The sequence below is a fragment of the Temnothorax curvispinosus genome, unplaced genomic scaffold (assembly GCF_003070985.1).
Source record: "Temnothorax curvispinosus isolate PA1 unplaced genomic scaffold, ASM307098v1 QBEX01017059.1, whole genome shotgun sequence".
Lineage (NCBI taxonomy): Eukaryota > Metazoa > Arthropoda > Insecta > Hymenoptera > Formicidae > Temnothorax > Temnothorax curvispinosus.
The window spans coordinates 68,488-95,753 of NW_020226839.1; the positions used below are offsets into that span (position 1 = coordinate 68,488).

Sequence of the window (27,266 nt, forward strand, 5' to 3'; positions counted from 1 at the left end):
GCCCACAGGATGTGCACTTGAGTAGAAAGTTTCGAATTATAGTGAAAACCTTCGTTGCAGTAAGCATCTGTGTCATCGGACAGACTTTCGATTTTTCCATCAAAGAGAAGTAGCGGTTCTTATCAATAAACACGTTTAATCTGGCATAAAATTTGAAATTTTTATTTTGTTGTTGAGACCTAATTAAGTATATATAATATACCTTAACAAAATTTTTTGCATGTTCTTTTTGTTTAATACCTTAATCATTAAGTCAATTTGTAATTGATCCTCCAAAAAAACGTGAAGATGTTAATAGTTTTCGCGATATACATGCAATTAAAAATTCAAGACTTCACAAATTAAAAAAGTTTTAAAGGAATACTTAAAACATCGTATCCTTATAGTAATATAAAAAGGAGAAAGTACAGGAATATTGAACTGACAAATATTTCGAAAAGATTTAAATGAATATTCACGATTGCAAAATATTTTAAATAATTCTGTGTATAAGTTATCAATAAATAACACCGACAATAATTGAAAAAATAATAATTGCAGAGATTACGAATAAAAATACGGTGCGAAAAAATTAAAACGTTATAAATATTGATTGTGGCAGATCGTAAATATGTAATCGTGATATTAATAGCGTCTATGAAGCTATCGCCGCTTTATTTTAGAATGTGCACTCGTTATTTCTCACCTGGTTTGGCACTTCTTGCTTTGTGATGTTGCTGCGCACACATTCACTCAAGAGCGAGGCAGTGTTCAAGTACCGAAGTACTTTCTTCGGTACGCTCGGTAGATATGATTGTTATCAAGCAATATTGTTCGAAGAATATACTCGTTTTATACGTATTCCACAGATTTCATTTTTGTGAATTCTTTTCTTCTATTGTCGTTTTCATAATATATCATACATGCGTAGAGAAATATTTAGATGTTAAAACTTTTCGCCACAAGTATCTGGCATGATTTGTTTTATTACATTAGTTTTTATAATGTTTTATTTTGTAAAATTTTTTATATTGAATAAAGACGCGTTATATAAAAGCACAATGATATACTGTATAGATGTTAAAAATCCCTCAATATTAACGATTTTTTCCTCAATATTACGTTCTCTCCGAATGCCGCAAAGTCCTGGAACATCTTGGCTCACTGTAAAGGACATTACGTCCTCGCTGCGAACGATATTATCACTTTACGAGGCGAATTTTGTAAATTGTGAATCGTACGCCACACATGCAAAAAACTTTCACCATCGAACGCGTAAAGTATCCTGCGTGGTGAGACCTAAATTTCCTCAGATTTGAGATTTTTCCGACACAACGATCCGATTTTTAACACTGATCCCACGGACGTGCGCGGACTTTAAGGAGTTTAATCGACTGAAAAGTTTCGCCGACCATCTCCTCGACCACGGGATTTCCGGCGGCGACTCGGAAGCGATCTCCGCGGCTTTTCGCGGCACGATTTTCGCGGCCGGAGATGCACACTCGCGGCGGCTCTTCCGAGGACTAAAGAGGTCGGTTGAAAGGCGAACTTATTCCTCTTGAGGATACCGTCTTGTGGCGAGGGAAGAAGAGGGAGGCAAAACCGAGGATGGGTTGGCTGACCACTCTGATGTAACAGAACAGAAATTGTCTGCCGCGGTGTACGAAGCGGGACCGAGCGATAATGCGCCGTGGCTTGGCTTAGACCGTAAGTACATCAGCGATGGTCGGCCTAGCCGGTGAAATCCTCGTTACATATAATACCTTAATTCCGCGTGAATAACGTCGCCAAATTATGCCGTTTGAAGCATAATGCGCGATATGTGGGCGACACAAATGCCCATCCGTCGAAATCCGCCTGAATATTCCGGGACGCAGGATAATTTCAGGAATATTTGTGCTTTAATACGCTTAATTCAGAACTATTTTGGACATTCAAATTGTTCAAAAGCCGACGTAATAATGCCATTATTATATTGTATGAATAGCGAGACGATTTTAGCACAAGGGAATTAACTGCGTTATCAGCGAGTGTGTTTAAATGAAAAGCGAATTTAATTATACGAGAAAACCTATAAAGATCCAAGTCTTTATGATCCTCGTCGTAAGGTCTTTTATCTTTGGAGAACCTTTTGTTCTCATATCTGGGTCAACTGTGCCCGGAACGACGGAAGCACTCGCGTTATCGCGCTATAGCCGTATAATCTTAAATTCAGATTCGGTTTTCTCTCGTTTTTGGGCGCTTCGTTTGACACGATCGTCGAAAGTGAATCATGCAAAATTGCCTTAAAGTGCCCCGACTCTTCCTGCGGTGGAACGGGGTTAGGCAACACCATGCAGGAGTCGTACGTCGAGGCAGTGGCGCGAGACGGCGAGGCTCAGGTGGAAACCGGCGCACGCGAGCCAAGAAGAGGTGAATGTCTATGAAACTTATGTCTGGCCTGGCGAGTGTTTCATCCCGGACAATTAGATCTCGCGAGACCCTCGTAATTTTAAACGAACGTAAATTTCCAGAAATACTGCGCCACGCCGCTGTGGTTCGTAATCGAAAGCATCGGCGCGTGAAGACTCGTTTCGAGAGAAAAACAAGCATTCAATTTCATATTCGTCTTCGTAATTTCTAGTAATACTAATATATTAACTAGGCAAATACAATTCTTTGTGTTTACGTAGAGTTTGGTGTTTTTTTTTTTAATTTTACGATATCTATGAAATTATATTTCTAGAAAATGGAAATATTTAGGAAGCAGGCGTGGATTCAATCAAATGTAGAAACGCGAAATGTAGAAACGCGTGGATTCAATCAGAGACGCAGTCCGCTTGTTTCTTTGCAAAATAAATTGAAAATTGCTTGGCGGTATTGAGAAAAATAAAAATAATATTTCAGAATTTAGATAAGGAATATCGTAGACATCAGATGTATCTTCTAACATTGTGTAGATTCTGTTTAGATTTAGAAAAAGAGGTCAGGGATGCACTAAAGCTACATTAACTTGCGTCGATTATGCCCCTGATGGCGGTTAAACGGAGATTTTCGTTTATCTAAATAACCATCTCGGAAAAGTGGGTGAGGGGCAGAAAGGGGTGTCTCCTATCCGTAATGATCATCAAGACTAAATTCGTCTTTGAGCTCACCGGCGAACCTGTGCGAGAAGCACTTTTACCTTCCATGCGTGTGTGCGCGCGTGCAGCGACATCGTCGTGTTCACACCCCGTAGTTCCGCCCCCCTCGGCATCCTCATTTCCGGTCGGTGGAAAGCGGTTTTCGAGAAACTTTACGTAATCTGCGTCTCGATTGTGCGCTCCCCCCTCGCAAAATCAAATTTTTGCGTTGTCTTAAAGTTGCGCGAAACTAAGAAACTTATCATTTCTTCGTGAGATCTTTATAATATCTCGAACACAATGATGCTGAAGTATTCTAAAGCACAAATTACATAGTCTTATAAATTGGACAAAGAATGTAACACGAAGAAGAAAAAAGCTTCCTCTATGAGGAAGCAAAATGGTGTTTATGTTATCATGCAACTAATAATTATTTAATTATTTTTATTTTTGTTTAATGATTAAAAATTTGTTTGATAAATTGAAGAAACAATGACTATAGTGGACACATTTAGAACTCATTTCCAAAGAAATTTATACATTTTGGCTATACAATACTTTAATTATTCAATACATGACTCTCCATTTGCGGAGAACGGAAGGACTAAAATCATTTTGATGTATTGTACAATTTTCAATAATCGATATTATATGTTTCTCGAGTTCTCATATCGGCAGCCGTCGTACGTTTTTCGGGAAACCGGAGAATTAACAGCACTATTCGATCATTATCACGCGCGTTGATTCTCCACACGAGCCCGTTATCAGCGCTGATCGACAATAGCGCGCGTGATTAATGTGTTGGTAATTAATTGTACTCGTAGATCGACGCGCATAAATCAGGTTATACGAAGGGAAAATTTAACCACGGGCACATTAATGCATACGACCCTCCGTGCTGACAATGTGTAATAAAATATATATCCCGTTGCAGTGACCGCTAATAAAGAAATAATTGGAAAGAAACGAGTCAGGATTCTTAAGGAGCCGATTATCACGAGCATGTTTTCTTATAACACTCTCTAGGATAAAAAGCACGATCGATCACAATGCTTTAATCAAAGTCTACTTAAAGAAGAAACAAGTGATATAACACAGATAAAACGATCTTACAGATATCTGCTATGCATGTCTGATAAGCATCAATCTCTTCTGATAATGGAGAATAAACAAGCGAGAAGATCTCTTCCATTTAAGTGGGGATTATTAATTTAATCTATTTTTCTTACAGGCAAAACAGGTAGATAAATACGTAAGTATAAAGTTATACACGTACTTGATCAGCCGGCAGATATCAGTTGGAATTATCTCGATCTTGTTGTCCGAGAGATTAAGGTAGGTCAGCGCGGGCAGCTCCAGCAGTTCCCTCGGGACTCTGTGGAGATCGTTGCTCTCCAGATGGACGGCATGAAGTTTGGGAAACCTGTGTAGAGGAATGGTGAGTTACGAATTAACTACCAATTAAAGTTTCCCTCCAGTCTCGCCGCGTTTGTGCGGATACTCATACGCTTTTCATTACTCTTATCAAAGAAGAAGGTTAATCCATCCGCGTTCTAATTACTCTCGATATTCCGCAAGAATTAATTTAATTTCTCCTTTTGTCTTTCTTATCAGTTCTTTTTCTTATTAATCTCTAAATTAAATTAAAGTCGGAGGGTATTCGGCCACTACTTAACTTTTTTTTAATCGCGCAATGATAGGAGAAAATTAGAAGTCATGAAAACCGAATGAAAGAACTAAATAAGTTTTTTTGTATTATTAATGTGCTATGGATGTAGAAAGTGTACCTGTGCAGAAGCTTCAGATTGTTATCAACGTTAGTGAACTGGTTGCATCCTAATGCGAGCTCCTCTATTGCTGGGAAAGCAATCGCGCTGTCGGGGACCCTTGATAAGCCTGCCTTGCACAAGTCCAACTTTTTGGGGCATGTCGGCAACTGCGTAGCCTTTAAAAACATGGAAGAATGTGATACATTAATATTACAAATATATATAATATGATATAAATAAAATAAATAATATTATATAAACATACGTTAATATCAATAAGTAAGAATATCTAAAAAATATCTTGTCAATTTTTTTATTACGAGAAATCTTTGATATAACTTGATTAAGAAATATGTGACGCAATATTAAGATAATTTCATTACGTTACAAGATTTCCATTTCGCAAGTAAGACTAATTTATTGTAAGCAAATATAGAAAGTGATCGCCGCCAGATGGATTATTATTGCGTAGGTAGATTTTATTACTACGGTTTTCATAAACTGTAAAACTATGTGTGTCGTGTTTACCTCGAACTCCAAGGAGTCCGTATCTATGGTGTCGTCTCCGTTAAAGTCACACTCCTCCATAATAGCAATCAAATCTCCGACACGCACCATTTTCCGAACCGCCGCATATTCTTGAGCGAGCACACACGTTTCGCATTGAGCGCGCGCGCACGATTTAATTAAAATTCACAGTTCACTTTGACGTAATCATCGTTCGACGTGTAAGCCACATAATTCACATCGCAGAGTGTAACAACCTATTAAAAATTTGTTCACGAGCATGTTGGAATTTCGTTTTTGCCCCTTGCATTATAATATTTAATTTTATATTGCTGTATTTCGTCACAAACGCACGTCGATCCTTTAAAATTGCAAATTGCGTTATCTTAATTAATGTCGACTTCAATGAGTTACGTTCCGTTCTGTTGTGATTCTTCGTAAATAATAATTTCAATATATAGTTTCGCTCAGATCAATCGATTCGTTAGCGTACCTATAGACGAGAGAGAAAAAGAGAGAGAGAGAAAGAGAGATCGCATAATAATGAGTCAATTATAATTTAACAATATCCGTACGCGGCGTGATGATTAATCAGACATAGAGAGTATCGCAATCGTCGGAGCAGGCGTTCGAACGAAACAAGCGAACGAATTTTAACGTTGTAATTTCGTCACGTCGTTTCGATTTGTCCTTCCGAAAGTTGTGCATTCGAAATTACAAAACGGCAATCGACAGGCGGCAAATATTGGATCGCGTACAAATATGGACAGCTCACAAATTTAGAAATAGAGTGATATATGATGCGCGCAATAAAATAAAACAAATTTACGCGGAGTTATACATGTTCATGTGTGCCTGTAACAGGAGATATATTTTTATAAATTTTTCTTTTATTAATCATTTGTGTGCGTGTGTTAATACATTATACATGCGTGATAATATATTGTGTCTATACAATCATCTCACGTTCTCAGAATTCCATAATTTTGAGGTCAATCAATAAATCATAGACTGACTTTTTAAAAATAAAATTTTTATAATAGCATACGAATAAATTATTAAAGAATAATTAAATGATTTATTTATATATTTTTGTTTTAAATGCAAATAAAATCAATATAAAAATAGACAAATATCGTAAAATAAAATTGCCCTTCAAATAATTTCTTTAAATTTCATCAAACAATTTATTTGTTTTATTTTTGTTTTTAATATCCGCAATAATTTATTCTACGTTTGCGTTTCGTTTTTTATACGCGTCTTGTGACTCGATTTGGACCATTTTATCGTCGAGTAACCCAAAGATTATAATGCATTCAGCCTTGCTGAACTTCATTGTAAGAAACCAACGTAAAGTAGCGGCGGTGCACGAGCAATATTTGTGCCGACAAGTATTGTTCTGCTCGTTGCCCCGGCTACGAATAGCCTCTCATTGTCCGGCGGCGGATTTTCAGCCGAACAATGAAGACGTCAGTCATAGCTTTCTTATCGGCGTTAGATTCGTCCGCGATCGCGCGCGGACATCCCTAAAACAATACGACGGAAAAATCGCTACCGGTATATCATTAGAAAGCAGAACGTCGCGCACCAAATCTAACCACAACAAAAAAAGAACGTGAATAATTCCATATTATTAAATTTAACAAACAAATAAAAGGTAAAAGAAAGAACATTTTGATTTATAGATTAGAACAAAGTTATATTTAAATTCAGATTGATAATTTCTCCAAATCAGATTAATTTCAATTGTGTCGTGTCGAATTCTATCTCGATTTTTCAAGACCTAAAAAATGTGGCTTGTTATTTTTGTGGAAAAAAAACAGATTTGACCGGATAACTTAATTTTATATTTTATATTTATATTTTATATTTTTATGCGTTCCTCCCCCCCCCCCACACACATAAGAATTAACGTTGTCTTCTTTTCAGCTAATAATTTTTGAATTATTCTGTCATTGGGCTAAGAGTATACAGAGAGCTTGCTCATTAATAATTATCGTCTTGGACTTGATAGATTTTTAAAGCTCGGCAGCTTCTTAACTTTATGGAGAGATTCGTAGAATAAAATTTCTTGTCGCGTAATATATAATGTAGCTTACCATAATAATTGAGTATCTTTTTCTCGGGACGCCATTAGAGGAAGTGCCACTGTTGATGAAGGGGAAAATGGGATTACGAAGAAAAGAGAGCGATACCATGTCGCGGGAAGGAGCTCGAGTCGCGCGAGCGAGCACGATCGTCGCATGATGATTAATTTCCGGTCTAGCGGCATCAAATCCGAGAGAAAGTGATTTACGTTTTAGACGTGTATATACTACATATAGTCTTATATAACCGAACGTTCGACGAGTTTAAAGGCGATTCTTTTTCACAGGAACCCTCGAGGCATTGATAATCGGGGTTTTAAGTGATCAGATTCGTTCGAGCGATACGTTTCTGGACTACTAGCTATACGAAACTCCCAGCAGCACCCCCGTGGTGGTATATATCCCGGATTTAAGTCCACTCTTCCGTTGTCTCAATTCCACCAATTTCCCGACGATAATTTCCCATCGGAACCCCGAACGATCGATTCTACTTTCCGATCGCGACTTCGGGTTCACCGACCGTCCTCGAGTTTCCATCCGATTCGGAATTCGGTACAGGAGAAGAAGAAGGAAGAGAAGGAGGAGAAAGAAAAAGAGAGGAGAAAGCTACGAAGAATATAGAAAACGGACGGGAGGAAAAGAAGGTGAAAAAAGTCGCGGGTAGACGGCCGGTTGACACACGCCGGCGATGGGTTGAGAAGGAAACGAGACGAAACGACGTTTCTAGTTTCTAGCTAACGGACGCGCTTAGCTCACGCACCGTGAAGGAAACGAGATAGAAAGCAGCGGAGACCGAAGGGGTTGAAGGCGAAAAAGAATGGAAAGAAGAAGCTCCGTGTCTCGGTTATATGCACTCGTCGACTAACGAGGGAAGTAACCGAGAAAGTTCCCGAGAAAGTTCAGGCCAGTCGATACTGATGCGTCAAGCGAGCTGCGATAATCCGCCGCGCGATAATCCAGGACTATACCAGCAGAGAAGATTGCAAAGAGAGAGAGGGGGGGTAGAACGTGGTCTTTTCTTGGCGACAATCACTCTTTTAGCGTTGAAAACTTTCTATCTTCTCTTTCTTTCTTCTTTTTTGATTTAAGAGCGCGCTCAAGTTAGGGTCAAGCCTTGCGAGTCGTAACGAAGATAAATAATCCTGAGAGTCTGTGTGGATTAAGGGTGCGCGGGCAATCAGGAACGCCACGAAAATGATGAGCTATGAAATAGATTCAGCAATGTACAATGTATACGTGTGTGTGTGACGCACGAATTATTATGAGATATAATTAGCGAGTACTGTTATCGCATCGGACGTGAATTCGCTTAACACCGTATACCGTTCGGCACGTGCGGAGTAAATGCATCATGTGAATTATGTAAACCGTTAAACGAGTCTTCTAAAACGTTCGGAGAGAACAATCGTGGCAATTACGAGGAACGCAAGAGGTGAATTAAGGACAAAAAGTAGATTAGGGAAAGTTGATAATTAAGATTGTTGCTTTTAATAACGCGTTAATTTTCGTGATCGATATAATACACGATCATATTAAATTACAGTAATCTGCGTTAAACGATATATCGACATTACGAAATAAGCTGTGTTAATTGAACGTTTCTAAATAATAAAATAAACTTACATCATTTAGCATTTCATAATTTGTTATACATATATATTAAAAAAGCATTAATTTTTTTTATAAAAATATTAGATATTTATACCAAAAATATTGTTTATAAAAAGACATATGAACCAACATGACAAATCTTTAATACACTATTATTTATTGCAATTGTACATGGCGCACAGAATACTTCATCAATTATTATTGAATCCACATATGAAGTGATAAAATTATTATGTGTGGGAAGAATTTTACGATTCTCTTGACACTCACAAAATTTCGCTCAACCGCGATCCCTTTTTAATGTCCCTGCGAAATTAACGCTAGGATCGGGACGGTTTCCGGTTTGTTTAATAACAGGTACGTCCGCTGAGTCAGATAAATCGCGCTTAATCGATTATCGGCAACCGCGTATCGGTGGTTTTGGACGGTTAAAAATTCTGACCGCAACGCATGCAACGATTAATTTCCCGAGATAGTGCCTGAAGGTAAACGTGGCAACGACGTTCAAACGTACTTGCGAAAGTTTCTTTGATGTTTTAGACTTTTAATTAATGCCCGATATACTTATTTCGATAATTAGCGTACGATTCAAGTCGAGAAAAAACATATAGTTTTATAGAAGTTGTATAAGGTACCTATCATAAAAATCGCAATTTTTTACTCACCATTTAATAAAATTATTAAAGTTAATTTTTCCGTAAAAATTTTTAACAAAAATTCAACTGAGTAATCTATTTTTTATAAGGTTAACAATTTTATAAAAATCATTCGCATAATTTAATTTGCCAAATTTAATCCTCAACATTAAATGCACATTCCGCAATTACGCGCTTTGAATCCTCACGAAGAAAAGGCGGACTGAAATTTTACGAAAGTACGTATACTTCCGAGATTAATGAAAACTTTATGGAATATCCCTACAGCATCCGGGATGAACATCGCGCTTTTCCAACGGGCGTCTTAATTCCATCAATTTCCGAAGTTGAGCACGATCGCGAAGTAACGCTCGTCCATTCAAATGCGAAACGTATCTGAGATATCTATAGGTATACGTTCGCATCCTGCGAGAGATTCGGAATTCTTAAACCGAACGTCGTCCCGAGTGTCAGTCGAAAAAGACGCTCGAGAAACACTGGTCTAGTTGGTACGTCGTCTCCGTCTGTTCGCCGGATACGGAGCATTATTCACGACTACCGCCGGCACGTCACTGACAAGAACCGCGCGGAGACTTTGTCGCGTGTCCCGCGGCACGTAAAGCGGAAGAGAGCACGCTCAGGTGCTTAGCATTGCGCAATTTTTGCGTCTGCTAGACACTTCGGGTTTCAGCCTCAGGATATTATACGAAAGGACAACACGTAGGTGCTGCTCCGACATTGACATTTAGCCGCTGGGAAAATATACACACACAGAAGCACATAAACACACGTACACACATTTGTGAGTGGAAATTCTTGACTTCCTCGACAATCCTTATTCTCGACTTGACTAGATGTACCTCTCTGTCTAGTTACGAGATAAAAATTCTCGAGAGAAAGATGTGCAATCTCATTGTATTTCAATAGAAAATTCGAAAGAAGAAAAGAGAAAATTGTAGTATAAAATCATAGATAAATATTATAGATAAATGTCTAATTTAAAAAAATTACACGTGTAAGTACTTTGTTATTTATATAAAAAGAGCGTACACACACATGAATAAACTTTATTTTTATTATACACATGTATATAATATATTATATCAAAATATTCAAAATAAAAATAAAAATTTACTAAGTTATAATTTAAAAATTGTAACTTATCAGCGTCCAACGATTAAAAAAATTTCTCAATGTTAATTCGAAGAACTTCAGATTTTAAAAATTTAGGAACATAAGTAAACAGGATGTAATCTACTTCAAGCATTACGTTTCTACTGTAGATGCATGGCGGTCGAAATAAAAGTAATGGTGACGACATGGTTGAACCCTCGCGGGAGATTGGTGACGCGTTTATCCTTTCTTCTATTCTCAATTACGGGGACGCATTGCGCAATCTTCGCGATGCGGCCAGAAGACTTCCCTAATGGCCAATTTGAAGATCAATTTCGCGTGCCCGTACCGTTGGAATGCACATAACGGTTCGCGTATATCCGCGCTTCTTCGTCTCTTCCAAGAGAAAGAAGAGTTCAGCTGAATAAGATTTCAGCCTGTACCACCTTCTCGTCAATTCTTATTTTCTCACAGCGAGATATAGATTGAACCACCTCGTCACCGTTACATAATAATATTTTATTCTCGTGTTATTGATTATGTAATATTTTGAAGTTATAAGAGTTTCTATAAAATGAGATGTCAAGTCAGTTAAAATTCAGTTAAAATCTGCCACTATTAGAAATGCTGTGGTGAATAGCAAATATAGCTTAATCCAATTAAGTCTTTCAGGATCTTTAAATACGTCAATACGTCAACAACTTATATCTGTGTAAAATTTACTAATTAAATTGAAAATAAGTCTGTCTAAGCTTTAAATTTTGCGCGAAAAAGAAAATTGTCGTCAAATGATGTAAAACGATTTCGCAACGAAACTCTCGCCATCATTGGCGGCGAGGAAACCGCGCGATAAATAAACCTCAATTAAACTTCTTGAGCGCTCGGTGGAGAAGTTGTGCATGCCGAAGAAATTAGCTGACTTTATCAACATCAACCATCATTCCGAATAGTGAAGTTAGTTATTTGCCGTTTTCCATCTCGCAAATTTTTGCGATTATTTTTCGAACAAAATTTTCGTCGAACGCCACGAATTGTCTCGAATTCTCGGAATGTATATTTTTTTACCTGCAATTTCGCGCTATATAATGATCATTTTTTTCAGCTGCAGCACGCCGGGGATCCTCGGTTTTGCATTTCACGGTGGGCCAAGCGTGTCGATCCAATCTCGAATTGTTCGAACGGGCACCAGCGAACGACACGCGTCGTTCGTTAAGGTGAAATTCCTCAGTTTGCTTCTGACTATTTCGAATGAGTCATCCGAAGCGAAAGAAAGCTGTATAAATAATGTCCGCGCGAAAAGCGCGCGCGACGACTGTCCTCGCATCGCGCATCGACGAGAAATCGAAACACAGAGAGATTTCTCCAATATGATAAACTGTATCGTAATATTTCTTAGAATCGAGTCATCTAATCGCTCGATTTTGCACATGACAGGCATCACGTGCGAACCCTATTTAAGTTACAATTACAGTCGCAGGAAAGCTAATTGCGCCGATATCACGTTACATTATCATGATTCGTATGACTGGCTGTTAAGGCTAATAAACTCCAGCTCCAGTTTCGTTGTTCATTCCCTCTCGAGAACTACCCCCGCGAGCGAGGACGCAAGATAAGGGTTGCGAGAGAGCGCAGTAGACGATATCGCGTCGCCCGATAATTTACGGGCGAGTAACCGAAGGGAATACGAGGAGAAATAGAGAAAGGGAAAGGGTGTGGGAGAGGGAGGGGAAAAGGAAAGAGAGAAAGAGAATGAGCGCGTTTTCGGATATAGGAAGTATCCGTGGAAATATAGGAAGCGTCTTGGGGATACGTTACGTTACACCTGTGCCGAGGCTCCGTCGAGCCTTTTATCTGAAATTCCGCGCGAGGAGTGACGCGGGGTGAGGGAGATACGGGAAGGATATTTGATATACGTGATCGAACGTGCGCGGGAAGGATATTTGAATAACGCGATAAGGATTCTTTTCCACCGTTCGATAAATGCATTCCGGCCGTACCGGGCCGTCTGTTTTTGTCGCGGAAAAGCCGGAAACGCGTCGTGGCAGGCGGGGGTCGGACGGGAGAGGAATTGACGAGGGTAGATATCTAGGCGATTGGTCGATTAGGCGGGTGTGGGAGGACTCGTGGGGGGTGAATTGGATACGAGGAAGGTGACGAGATACCGTTCGTTTGATTCGTGTGGAGAAAATGAGGTGCATGAGCTTGCGTTGCTTGCCTGTTTCGTCTATTTCGTGGATTTTGGTTGGAGTAATTGCCTCATTAGAACAAGTGCAACGCAATAAATACAGAAACAGTTATATTCTTTATAGTAAATAGTAAAATAAATAGTCAATAAATTATTAAGAAACAATGGTTGTTTGTAAAAAATGCATAAAAAGATCTTATAGAGTAATTTGTTTAATACATTATAAAATTATTAAAAAATGGGTACCATTTTCGGCCTGAAAAAGATATTTTGATGACACAATTTATCTTATATATTTTCAAAATTACTTTTTATTAATTTTAGACCATAATATTTTTATAATTATTGTATTACTTCTACGTTACAGCTGATATTATTTTTATATTCTTATTTTTAATATGTCAGTGCCATTGTTAGACGGGGAAGACATTGAAATCCGCGTACTGTTACATTTCTGCAGGATTCTGCCGTATCAACGTAGCATTCCTTTTTACCTCAGTTTAACTTCTTCGTTTCTCAAAAGATAGTGTTACGATCTCAGAATTGAATTTGATAAAAATGTTTTTTCTTTATATTTATATTAGTTATAAAAGCGTATATTTACCTGCTGAAAGAGATTACATTTATCTCAAATATTTATTTTTGTCTATTTGTCAGGGAAATATTAATTGTGAGATAGTTTTGGACATTTAGAATCTTCAAATTTGAATGTACCTTTTGAAGTTTTGATTTAAGAAAAAGAATATTTAAATATAATTGGGAGATTATATACTTATTTATACAAGTTAAATATTTAGAAATATATATAATAATTTAACATTTGCACACACGAGCAAGATGGTAGCGTTTATTCGAAAATTTTTTAATTAGGAAGATATACTATCATAAGAAGATTGTATTGCTGTTAGAATTACGAGTATCATTGTCATCTATAACAAGGACATAAATTTTATGCAAAGTTAGCCTAGTTATGCAAAAAATGCTTATTTTCTACAAATATATATGTGCAATTATCGACGAAATAGTACATGTTGATAAGCTTCAAAGGATCAACGTGACATTCGGTGAACATACAACCTGAGCATCTGTGCCGTAAACGCGTTAATCTCGCCCAATGAACCGAAAAGCGATAGTCAATGCGGCTGTTTGTCTTGTAGGAATTGATCGGTTGTACTATATAATTTCCGAGGTGTTAACTAATAATCGCGCAGCTGACATAAATCGCAACAGAGAAGCAATTGCCAGAATAAAAAAAAATAAAAAACAATTAGTTTCATAAATCTCCGCTTCGAAAATTCTTGATGGAACAAATCGCTTTATAATTCCATATTGTTTTCCTTCTCGCACTAGAGTAGCGTAGAACGATTTCGTTTACGATTCCTATGGCTTTCCCATACGATTCTGTGAACCGACCTCGCATCGCGAACGATCGCAAAATCTAGATCGATCGATCACGGACGGGATAGCGTCACTTTTTTCCCAATTGACGCAGTAATATGTGAAAAACTACCGAGGTGTTTCCCCGACCACCTGCGTCATTCCCGATGAGAAACCACCGCGTTTAATGAGTCGTTACCGCACGATCTCGTTAGTCGGACACCCGGTATACGACGGATTTTGCGCTCAGGCGAAGGGGATTTTTTCCGTAACGAGAGCACATCATTATCGTGGTTGCCGTTCTCGCGAACCTTTTTTTTCTTTCCCCCTGTCGTGGCTTGCTTTTCCATCTGAAGAAGTCTTATACCGTTCCGGAAGGATCTGCAAAATCAGGTGGAAGAGGCGAGACGCTTCTCCCGTTTCCTCGTCCTGTTTTCTCTAAATTTTCTCCTCTGTGTCTCTTTCCTCTTCGCGGCTAATACCAAAGTTTGTGGTTTTTTGCGAGGCTGCATTTGCACAATGTAGTTTCTGCGATAATGTTTTTCCACCGTCCATCCGGGAAAACTCAGTGGAAACGCGTCACTTCTCATTTAATCTGTGACGAACAAATCGTTTAAGACGACAATTGAGAATTATCGGTCAACAAAAGGTATTGGCAACGTTGTTAATCAACCTTGTGCACGTTAAACGTATCGTTGAAGCCTTGTGGAATAATGTCTTGCGCGCGCGGCATCGAGTTCTCCTGATGGCGAAATTTTAAAATCAGAGGAAAGAAGTCGACAGTACAAAATACGGCCTATCGAACAAAGTTCCATATGTGAGCTCAATAAGCCGTATTGATAAAAATTCTTTCTTTGATCACGGCCGACGTGCGCTTTAAGGGTCCTCAGAAATTATTTTGTCGGCAAAAAAAAAAAAAACAAAGGGATGGAAAGGCTTCGCTCGCCCTTGGTGTTTTCCCTTTGTGACTAACAAGCGGAATTCATGTGAACGCACGTCCGCTACCGGTTTACTCTCGGTGAAGATCTTTTGAGGGTGCAAATGGGATGAGCGGGGCGAGAGGGCATGAAGACTGGACAAGATAAACCAGTAGATAACAATGGTGCTTTAACAAAAAATGCGCCGACAGCACTGCGCGCCCAGTATAAAAAATAAGTGGAATTCTTCTTGCGTTATAATCACTGCTAAAAATTGATTTTCGTTAAGGGAATGTTGGGGCTTCTGGATTTGACTTTAACTACAAAAATTTGGCACAATTGTAATTACAATTAAAAAATATAGAAATGTTTTAAAAAATTTATGTGACTCAGCTTTGTTTAAAATAAGTTATTACTGTGTTAATAACGAATTGTAATTATAATAAAGACCAGCAATTTTTTAGCTATTAAATTGGTATGTAATGTTGATTTATTTCTCCTTTTATTATATTTTCATTTTCTTCATTCAGTACTATACAATAGTAAATGTAATATAAATATAAATTTTGCAATTTTGTAAAACGAGTTTGACATATTTATGGGTGAATGGGTTTATGGATCTGTCCATATATATCCTGTGCTTTTAGCATTATCGCAATCGTATGTTTATTATTGACTTTCTGATAAATGTAATGGTTTGTATTCCAAGCAATTGAGTTTCAAGAATGATTGAGAAGCAATTCAAGAAGAAGGAAAAACAAGGAAAGGCGAAAATAGTGATGCGAGTGTTGTAACTAGTAACTTTTGCAAAGTGCCTTTCAACGATTAAGGGAAAACTTTCGCGATTTACAGTGGATTCCAAAGAGAGCCGCAGACCTAGACGGTCCAATCGAAGATTTACGGCTGAAATCGCTTTTTGAACTTTATATCTTTCCCAACAAGTTTCAAAATGTAGATGGCTTCGAGTATCGAGCGGGAAACGTGCTCGTTTATGTTGTGACAAAAGATAAATAAAATTATCATAAAAAAAAATGCGACAGCACAGATATTTTTATTGAACCAATTATTTCTTTCGTCACAACCTGCGAAAGGCAAGTAGCTTTTACGCCATACGTTAAATCTCTGAATTGACTTTTCAAATTTAAAAGTAGAAGTTTTAATGTTAAAAGTGATTTGTGACTTTATTGGAAACGATTGTCTCGAAAAGTTACTTTAGAATAATTTATTTGATTTTTTTTACGCAAGCTAAAGTGTTACTTTTCTAAGTTATTTCCACGACGGAAGCGTTGAATTAATACGTATTGCCTAAAGTATTATTTTTTTAGTCCCCCCGGGAACTCAAATAATAAATGTGTCAATTTAGATCCGCCGGGTTTTCCCCAGGTCCTAGTGATAAATGTCCAAAAACAGTCAGCCCTAATTTCGAGCCCCTCGCAAGGCTAATCGCCGCGCTATCTTCCTTCGAGGCACTTTCCTTTCTGAGTGCGAAATGCGTGAGAAATTAGGGCAGGAGCTTTTATCCCTCGAGCCCGATTTTTCTCCCACGTTATTCTATTCCTTTACTCTTACGCCCACGAAGAATCGTTAGATGTGTGAGAAATCGCGCGAGAATAAAAATTCTTCGTATAATGAAGGTGAAATCTCTGAATCATTCTTCCCGCGTTTAACGATCAGTGACCGTAAAAAACTGCGTCCAACTTACGAGAGGGAGAAAAAAGGACCGCTCGCCTTTACTTCATAATTTCGTCATGTTGCACGACTCACGTTTGGCGAAAAGTGAGAAGTTCATTCAGATTTGAATTACGTAGCGCGCAGAATTTCGCGGTGATATTTCAGTTAAACACGCACTTGGTGTTCACGTAAGAGTGGATTTGCGTATTTGTAGCGGCAAAAATCGACCTATGATACAAATTACGATATTAATTCCGCGTAATAACACTGCGGCAAATGGACTCATTTAGTTTCATGTTTGCGAACACAGGGGATCGACAAAGCATATACCTATTACGTTCGCGAGTACATAGATGAGTCAAAGCACGAATGTAGTGTTTTAATGTATTTAATGCTTATCCTATTTAGTGTGAAACAATTTCTATTATATTATAATAGTGTAACACAGAAGATTGAATCACCATATTTGATAATACACGTTATGGGATACAACATAAATAGAATAATCGCGCGAGGTTGCTAGTAATTAATTCGAAATTATTGTTATGCTTGAATTACAGATCAGTGGTTAATGAAACATCGTGTTTTCTAGATTTAATATTACGAAGTGTAGAAAAATTTATCAAAATTTTAATTTTAACAACAGATTTTCTCTAACACATGATTATTCTCTAAAAAAATTTGTTTTTCTTAAAATCTTTAATTAAAAGTATGATAAAGTATCATTTTTTTTTTGGAAAGAGTTTTAGAACATTCTTTATATATCAATTTTTCGTTCTTATCAATATAATCTAATTTTAATAACAATTTGCTATTATTAATACATCAAAATGATCAGAATGGCATAATTCTTTTCATTAATTTCTTTATCGAATAATTAATTATTCGAGATTCATGCATTTTTTAAATAAACAATTAATATTAATTTTCAAACTATTATATTCTCCATTTCGCTGCAAAATTGACGTTCAAGAACACAGTGTCATTAACCATTGTCCGAACACCTTTGCTCTATTAATTTCTTAACGAAGCAATTAATTATTTGCGCTTTCATAGTAACAATCATCAAATCGGCGCTGAACGAGATTTATCTTTACCGTTTCATGCACCATATCTTTGGCATTAATTAATCTTCCTCGTTGTCATTCGAGATTTCAACGTAAAAAGCGGCACCGCGAGATTGATCATCTGTGCCGTACGACAATAATTTCTTGTAATTCACTGCCATTCCCGAGCCTCTTATAATTTTCAGTTAATGATACGTTAAATTTTGCTGCCACATTAACGCTGAGTGAAACGGATTACGTGATGCGCTCAACAGTTTTTTTTCCCGCGTATAATAAACAGCACACTTTTTCTTCTGGATAAAGTCGCGCGTCGTTCCGAAATTAATTTTGACGGAGATCGATTTTACGCGACATTGCGCTCTGCATTATGCAAAGTGAAATAAATAATTAAAAGGTACCTACAAAATGCGTGAAGAGAAAAATTTTTTTCTATGGAAATACAGTTTCTGCTGCACGTTTCTTCATCAAAGTTCAATATTTTCTATCATAGATTTTTGAAACCTCTTGAAACTAATGATTGATTTTGACTTAAATGTTAAAAAATTTAAAATTAATTACATTAATTACATAACAAATAAATATTTTAATAAAATAAAACTCAGTTATACTTTATTATTTTAGATTAAATTAGATTAAAATTAGATTTTGTTGCTTTTTTCTTCTTGCCTCATTTTCACATTTTAAACTTTAAAACTATATTTCAACAGCTTATAGCTCAAAAGCTTTTAACATCTTTATTTTCAAAAAAAAAATTTTTTTTATTTAAATCTAACTATACTTACACTATTGAGAGAAAATACATTGGCTTTATTTTATTTCGTACATTGATGCATATATTAAAATAAAATGACAGTTTTGCAAATAAATTGCAAAAACTGGTTCTGTATGACAAGAGCTCAACAACCATTTTTGTTTATTAAATTGTTTTTAATAAAGATCGATTTTACGCGTTAGTCGTGTTGCAAATGAAAATCACGATATTAAAAAGTTGCAACAAAACATTGCGAGAGACAAATTTTTTTTATGGAAATATGCACGTCGAGCACATCAAAGTAAAATAACATTTATACAGTTGTAAATAATACCAGGGTTATTGTGTTATTTTGTGTAGTAACGGGAAGAACGCTACAGATCATTATTATTTTGTATGCGTTTTCAGTTAAAATGGGTAAATAGAAATAATAGTGTTATAAAGCCAAGAGTTTTCGCAAAATCAATCGTAGATTGATCAAAAGAAAAAATTAGCGATAATACGACCATAATTCTGGGACACTTCGTATATATACATAGACTCCATAGAGATGTCTCATCGATGATGTTTAATTCAAGCTGCGGATACAACGTACACGAGAAATACGATTAATTAATGAGACGATGACACGTAACTACGTACAGATACGTGGCGCAACGTTTCATCGTGGTCAATGCATTCCGTTGACACGCGTGAACGCATCTCGCATATCGAACGCGCGGATAATCAGATTAGAAAGTATCATCTGTTACATCGAGCCGGTATTTGTTTATTTTCCATTTTTTTCCCTGTTGTTTTTACCAAACAGAGCAGTGCGATAAATTTACCTGCGCGACTGGAATGTCGATCGCCCGTTGTCGAGTGAACGTAATCGAATATTTGGACACGTTGCTATTAATCGGACTTCGCGTTTTAAATTTCAAGAATTTAATGGACCCTCTATCACATATCAGCATCCGATTTTTTTTTTACAGAAATTTGATGCGCGTAATTCTACACATTTAACGTCACGTATAACGTTCCCATTCTTTGTAAAAAAAATATAATACAATTTTTATCCCATTATTTATTCTTCAGGCATCGATCAAGATCGAATATCTGCTATTAATTTTGTGCAAAAAGTATGTAACTAAAAATTAATAATAAAGAAACTATAATGTTAACATTAATAATAATTTCAATAATAATAAAAAAAACATCTTTGATAAAGTATTGGGTATTTCTTCTTTTTTTTTAAAGATAATACAATTATTAGATAATTATGACGTTTTGCGTATAGTGAAATATAAGCAGCGATTCATAAATAGTATCCAATTATAGCTATAAATTCAGATCTTTATAGAAAAACTAATCTTTTCGGAAAGTTAATTAATTAAGCATTGCTGATGAACTGTCTGATTTAACGAACAGAGAATATCAAAGCTGTCAAAATAATAAATACAAATAGCTGACGTATCAAACTGACTTGTCATAGAATCAATCGTTTAAAACGTTTCACTCCTATTAAGTAAATAATGACGTTCCACTACAAAACGTCACGGTCCACTCGATCGTGTCACCGGCATGTCGTATTCAAGAAAATTGTTTCATTATCTGGTACGTGCTTGAAAATAACTCAGTTTGACGCAAGCAAATTCCGCCAGTGAATGCTAAATAAAGGACAGATGACAATACTGTGAATTAAATGACAAATCTGCAGTTAAGCTCTCGTTTCTGTAAAAAATATACGTTTAATAAATAAACATTTTAAAATTATTAATTTGGTTATGTGTGCCAATAAATTTTATCTAATTAAGTAAATTTGTATAATCATACATTATATCTGTGATCTTTTAAATAAATTATTATATATAAAGCAGACAACTATAAAAAAATTTATAACATGAAAAAATTAAGACAGCAATAAAGTTATAAAGAATCTCGCTAAAGAATTTTATTAATCTTTTTGGGATGTACGAATTCTCTTCTGCATGCCAAATTGATGACACGATCGAAATAAAATAACATACCAGGGAAAAGATTTTCAAAGGTCGGAAATTTAGACTGACATAACGGAAATTTCGTCCATCATTCACTATGCGACAATACATTAGCGGAAAATTCAATGGACGGATTAAACACGATCGCCGTGCGTCGTCGATGTAATAACAGCGCAGGTTCGTAGTGGCGGCGATGCATTTGCGCCATGGAGAAAAGCGGCAAAATACTACGCGCGTTGAATAATTCAAGGCAAACGGAAGAGAGAGACAGAGACAGAGATAGAGACATAAAGACAGAGAGAGAGAGGGGGGGGAAGGGGAGAGGGAGACGAGCCGCGTCTCGTATTTGTACAACTGATCGCTGAATATTTAGCGATGTGTTTATCCGAATCATGATCTCACATTTCGGGCTTTACGTTCGCTTTAACGTATTGCAAATGCTGCGGACAAACGATCGTTCGCGTTCACCGGGATACCGCGCGCCTCTCGTATAATATGTTAAGCTTCTCGCAAGTTGCCATTTATTCGAACTGAAAAGAGTCCAACGGCGCAAATCGGCAAATGGAAAAGAAATAAATGCGAAGTGAAGCTATTCTCAACCGTGGCTTTTCCGCGGCGGCCGCTCAGAATACCGACCCCTTTGAATTGCGCCGCGATTTTGTAAATATTTGTTTCACAGTAGTGCGCAGTTATCATACACATTTAACAAATATATTTGTAAATAACGTATACTGACGTGGAAATGAAATCCGCGCTTTATATATACCGAATTGTTTGGTCTATAGCTGACGCGCACTATATTTTAATATTCTCGGAAAAGAGTCAAATCATTGCGAGATTTGAATGTTGTTTCGTTTGAAACGTCGGTGGATGGGGAGGGGGCTTTAAACTCTGCTACTGGATGTTACGAATGTCACAGAAAAATATATTTTTGACTGCATCATTACGATTCCGCTCTTCGCTAGAAGATATCAGGGAATCGATCCGCCGATAATGTCGCGGATATTGACAATTGTTCGGTCATAACGATATGGAAACAGCGTGTGTACCATCGTCTCTTATCTTCTCTCTCCAACCTCTTTATCCCTCCTCTTCGTCGCATTCGGATATTAAAGTTTGTTCATCGCGATTTCATATTCAGGTGGTGCCTCTAGGCCAATGTTTGCATAATTTTGGATTCCTCTTGCTAGCTGTCCCATCGCGACTCTTCTTTCAGCCCCGGACCATCCCGCAGCGAACCTCTCCCTCCTCCCTCGCTGTCGCTGATCTTTTCAGTGGTGTCGCCGGATTCGCGAGATGAAGAAGGGGGATTGTCCTTTGATTTCGCTGGCGCTTTAATCGTACCGTCTCTCTTTAAAGGCTCTTTGAAGAATCGACTGTTCTGCAGTTATTGAAAATTAAGCGTCTATTTATCAACCCCGGAAATAAACCAGCGATGTGAATAGGAAATCTGTCCTTTAAAAAGTCGTAACTTTTCTCTTTTGCTGTCTGTATATGCATACGTATAAATCTTTAAATATAAACGATACGTACATTACGTGTGCAACGCTTTTTATAACGACACTTATTAAAAGATAACGTTTATACAGTGTGCATGACGAAGAGACATTTCACAGCAAACTGATGCATATTTGTGGGACATCGGATTGCTCCGCTATAGAATGTATCGGGCAGCCTTCCGTTGTCCTTTTTGTTAGCGGTTGATTCTATTAAAGCCCATCAAAACGCCTATGTTTGTCCTCATTTGCATCGGACCGCGAGTCGACAATACACAATTCTAATTCACTGCGCTGTCTGTCGCTGTAACGACATTATCGGGCGCCCGTCCGCGCCTTCCCCGCCTGACATAATTTCCATGTTACACTCTGCTCGCCGCTTCTGCATTGACGTTCCATCTATTCCTTTCCAGATATGGTTGGTATGCTTTGGAATATTACCTATTCGGAATATTACCTCCGTATGACCTATTTACACGCCCCTTTCGAAGAGAGTTATTGGGGCCGGAGAATACATTGCGGTACAAAGATGCCAGGATTCAAAATTATTTACGCAGGTATCCTAAGAAATAGAGTTCTTTACCCGCTGGCGCACACGGCCTTATGCACTTTAAATATTAACTCGGTGTACACTGTCCGTGTCAACGTCGGTCCCGCTTATCTTCAGGACGTCATGCAAGATTCAGCTTGTCCGAGTTCGTTGCATAAGAATCGTTCATTTTCTTGAGGAGTTACGTATGCCCAAAGAGAAGTCTCGAGAATCGGTTTCAGCTGCGAGAGCTTAAACTTTAAGGCGGCTGAAATTGTAGGGCAAACATCGACTACGACGAAGACTGCACATGCTTCTTGGAAAATGGATCTCTCCATTCTTATTTCGACACGCGCTATCGTGACTTGTTTTCTGATTTTATTTATTTCGTATATAGCAGTGGAAGTTTATTGAACAATTGGATTTCTTTCTTAAATATATCGATAATTTTATACAGATAATTTACTAAATTGGTGTAGGATAGCGATTGCTCTTGCAAAGCAAAGAACACCAATAACGATACATCCTTGGAGATTCGTTATAAAAAAAGAATAATGTAAATATTGTAAATAATTCTTATGTTAGTCGAAAATATTTTTATAAAATTATCCACCGCATCGTGTAATTAAGATTGATGTAATTGTCCTTTTTCGGTAGATGCGACAACGTAATAAATTTTCAGTAATTAAATAATTTTATGACAGTTATTGTTGTTTCTAACAAAATACATTACATGTTTTATTTAACCAATTCAATTACTTCAGTCGACTTGATATTATATTTTCTGTTTTAAGATAATGTCTCCAGATGTTTTCTGTATTTCGTCAGAAATCGTTGCGAGAAACGTTTTCTCGATTCCGTGTGAAAGAATAGCGAGGGTCGTTTACCTTTTTGATCCAGCTTTTCCACAGGTCTCGATCCCAGGGATGATGGAAGCCCAGATACAGATGCCTGGTTTCGCGATGGCGACTCTCTTCGGGGTGTTGGCTCACATGGCACTGTTGAGTGACCCTGGGAAACCCAGTGACACGCAAAACGAGTTTGCCCAGACGTGACGGCGCATAGCATACCGCGCCACCTCCGTCGCCCAGTTCCATCCATTCTGCTCGCGATTCCGGACAAGCTGGGGAAAATGCGTTTGTCTCGTTATTTATCAGCTCTTTGATAAATTGGGAGTAGTACGATCGTGGCTATACCGGCGATACCGGCGTAAGAAGCGTCGCAGAGAGATGGTGAAAAGCGCGTAGGGTGGAATATTTTCACAGATAATAATAGAAAAAAAAATGTAAAATAAATGGAATGTTATTTTTATTATTAGAATTGTATGCTTCTAACTTGTCATAGTTTCTCAATTCAGTTCGCTCGTAACTGAAAAACTGTCGGCAAAAAACTAGTTTAACGCCAAAGCGACCGTCATTTCTCTTCGTTTGTATGGTTGACAGAAGCAACAATTTTTGACGTGTCGAGTACGCAATACCATCCTTCCGGCACGCGTGTACTTTAGACACGTTGACGCGTATCGACGTCGAAGCTTTAACACTTGAAATTTCAAATACTACGAGCTCGACAGGTTTTAGACACGCGACGTGGCGACTCCATTTCTTGCTTCAACGGCGGGGTCTAATTACGTCGAGCTACGCCGAGAATGCCGGACGGTCATTGATATTCCGATGACGGCCGGTTACATTCCACGGCGCGGCGTCGGCTTTCGAGGAACATCCATCACTGGCCGGTACTCTCTCACAGACACAAACGCCATCGGGTATTATCGAATTTTTGCCCGTCTCTCGGGGGAAAACAAAACCAGACGCTTCCGACGATCCGGTGCAAAATTTATCCGGAGCGACGGATCGCGAAATACCGGAGGGCGCGATGCTATATCGAGAGGGAGCAGATACTTGCATAATCATAGAATTAGCATTTTGGAAGAATCCTCTTTTGGAATCTTAAGAGATTTTGCAAGCTCTCGTATACGTTTAAATTAATAAATTCTGAAACGTCATAAGAGATTCTTGGATTTTATGTTTTGTAAGCCACAAATCTTGCAATTTACGCTTTTTTTTAAATAAAAATTTTTTCCCTATCTCTCTCATAATATTACTATCGCGATTACTATTATCTATATTACTGCTAGTAGCAATGGATAGCTAAAACGGATGATTCTACAACATAGCTTATTAACATATTTAGATCATTTCTCCTCCTTCATATCTCCTCGCTAGCTCCTCGACAAGGCTAAAGACCAAGTCTTATCTTATGTAATCCTTATCAGCTCGTGCAAACATGCGCCCTTCATGTATCTTCTGCATATGCAAATGCAGCAACCTCTATTAATCCAAATAATCTGTTTTGAATTACATAAGAAACGATAAAGGTGCAACAGATTTTTAAACGATTTTCCTTATTCCGCGGGAATTAAAAATATAACACAATATTTGTTACTATTCCATGAAACGCGGAGTGAGAACGATCGTGTTTTCCCATTGTTCTCGAATTGCGGTGCCAAGCGTTAGAAAATAGTTGAGGCTGGCAATACTTTGTTTCAGTTGTTAAGCGATACGGCGCACGCGGTTGGCATCGTTTCCCGATGAGACTGCTGTGCTGCTGTACAACTAATTTCCGGGGCTGGTTCCAAAACTAAACGCCCCGAGAAGTTCTTGCTAGTAGCTCATTAAGTTAGATTCTAACAAGTTTAACGTATTTTGTTAACTTCATGTAGGACGAATAGAATGTGTGTATGAGCATTTAAGACAAATTATGTTTCATTTTTACGAGAATAAGCTTTTTACGAAGCCATTCTTTTTTAAAATAATTTATATTAAGAAATATTTCTACTAGAGCACGGTCATTAAAAGTGTAAAAAGTCAAATTTTTTGGAAGATTAAAATATCTAAAATATCTAAAAATTTCAATATATAAAAATGTTTAAATATCTCTACAAAGAAATGATTAGTTATAGTTAAGGATCAGATGATTTCATGAACTATCAAGATCAGATTGTTAAATTAAAGATATATACAAGCGAGGGGTTTCGTTTAATCTATAACGTGGGGTCAACGGCATCAGGAGAAGTGCCGTTTGCCTATATACGTGCCAGAGAAATCGCCGAATATTCGTTTCCGAATCGTAGAATTCCAGGCAATTCCTAATTGAAGCCAGCGGTATAGCCGCAGCTTAAATCAGCAAATGCCGGCGAGGCTGGTCAGTTTCTGGAATAGTCGCCATTCTCCATGCTAGATTGTGGTTCCATTTGCAAGATACGTATCGAGCAGTGGGCAATTTCCTAACAGCGGTGCATAGGGTATATACAAAGTCCCCGCGCATTCTCCGTGAAATCGGTGCCTGTTACGATGAATTAAACACTTTTGGGAGTCTCGAAAAATAGAATAAAAATCCTAGAAACGTTTCAGAATATTATTAACGTTTTATAGGTTCCTCAGATATTTGCATTGTCCGAAAATATAATAGAATGTGAATTTAGATAATTATTATTGAAAAATTTTCATCTAACAATAACTCTACAAGACTGAAAGTTTGAAATGTTGAACATATACGATTGTCAAGCGAGAAAAATCATCGACATTAGCATATCAGTATAGAAATACGGTATGATGGGAAAATTATTTTCAGACGCGCGCGTGACCGGGTACGCAGGTGGCGAGATCAGGAGATCGTCTGGGCTAAGAACGATGCGGATGTTCTGCCTCCCGTCACGTTTGGCGGATACGAATCTCAAAGCGATGACCGGGAAGTCTGGCGGTCCCGAGGAAGTTGTTCGCTGTTGATTCAGCACCGGGTCCGCGATGGCGAACACCTGTTACCGTCGCTATCTCGAGTTTAATCAAGGCCCTGGCTCCCGTAGGAGCAGCTATACGTATAGGAACGCGGCTCTCTAACTGACGGGATGCCGCGGGACGGCTGGGTTTAGCGCGTCGTTGGGCGCTTATGGGACACGCTCGTTAAAATCGACTACCGGCCACCAGTGACCGACGATATTTGGGTCACTCTTGGAACGCCATTTAACATATGCGCTATACACAGGTTCCTATCGGGTGTCATGCTTCGAATATTGAAGTAAAAGTTGTAAAAGTAGATTACAGATGGATAAGTTTATCTAAAAAGCTAATTTTTAATTGCACCGTTTTTGGAATTAAAATATTTCTTGATACGCGCCATATGTATTCCGGTCAGAATACATCAGAGGGTACGCGAAACTCCGAAATTTGACGTGAAACATGCAGTTTACATTAAAATGTTAAGTTTCAAATTATAATTACAAAGGAAGCTAATTTGAAAGTTTTACATCACAGCTATTTCATATTTTAAAGTAGCAAATTTCTTTAAAGGATTTAAAATGACGAATAGAGAAAGAAGAAAAAACAGATGATAATTTATAATGCTAAAAGGGAAGAAAATCTGAAATTCTTATTTACAAACTTATATGATATAAAAGCAATTACGATTGCTTCAATATCGGAGAAACAGTAGTTTT

General features: G+C 37.6%; 1 protein-coding gene across 4 annotated transcripts in view; it reads right to left on the minus strand.

Moving 5' to 3' along the window:
* LOC112467206 (protein phosphatase PHLPP-like protein) overlaps positions 1 to 27,266 on the minus strand; it is an 84,168-nt gene that overhangs the window by 11,890 nt on the left and 45,012 nt on the right. For 3 of the 4 annotated variants that reach the window (XM_025035706.1, XM_025035707.1, XM_025035704.1), the window contains 3 exons: positions 23,662 to 23,897; positions 4,868 to 5,025; positions 4,357 to 4,503 (listed from right to left, as the gene is read on the minus strand). In XM_025035706.1, the coding sequence (XP_024891474.1) occupies positions 4,357 to 4,503; positions 4,868 to 5,025; positions 23,662 to 23,897 (541 nt within the window). Of the gene's footprint in view, positions 1 to 4,356; positions 4,504 to 4,867; positions 5,026 to 5,377; positions 5,468 to 23,661; positions 23,898 to 27,266 lie in introns of those variants that run through there. The other variant, XM_025035708.1, reaches the window with a different exon arrangement.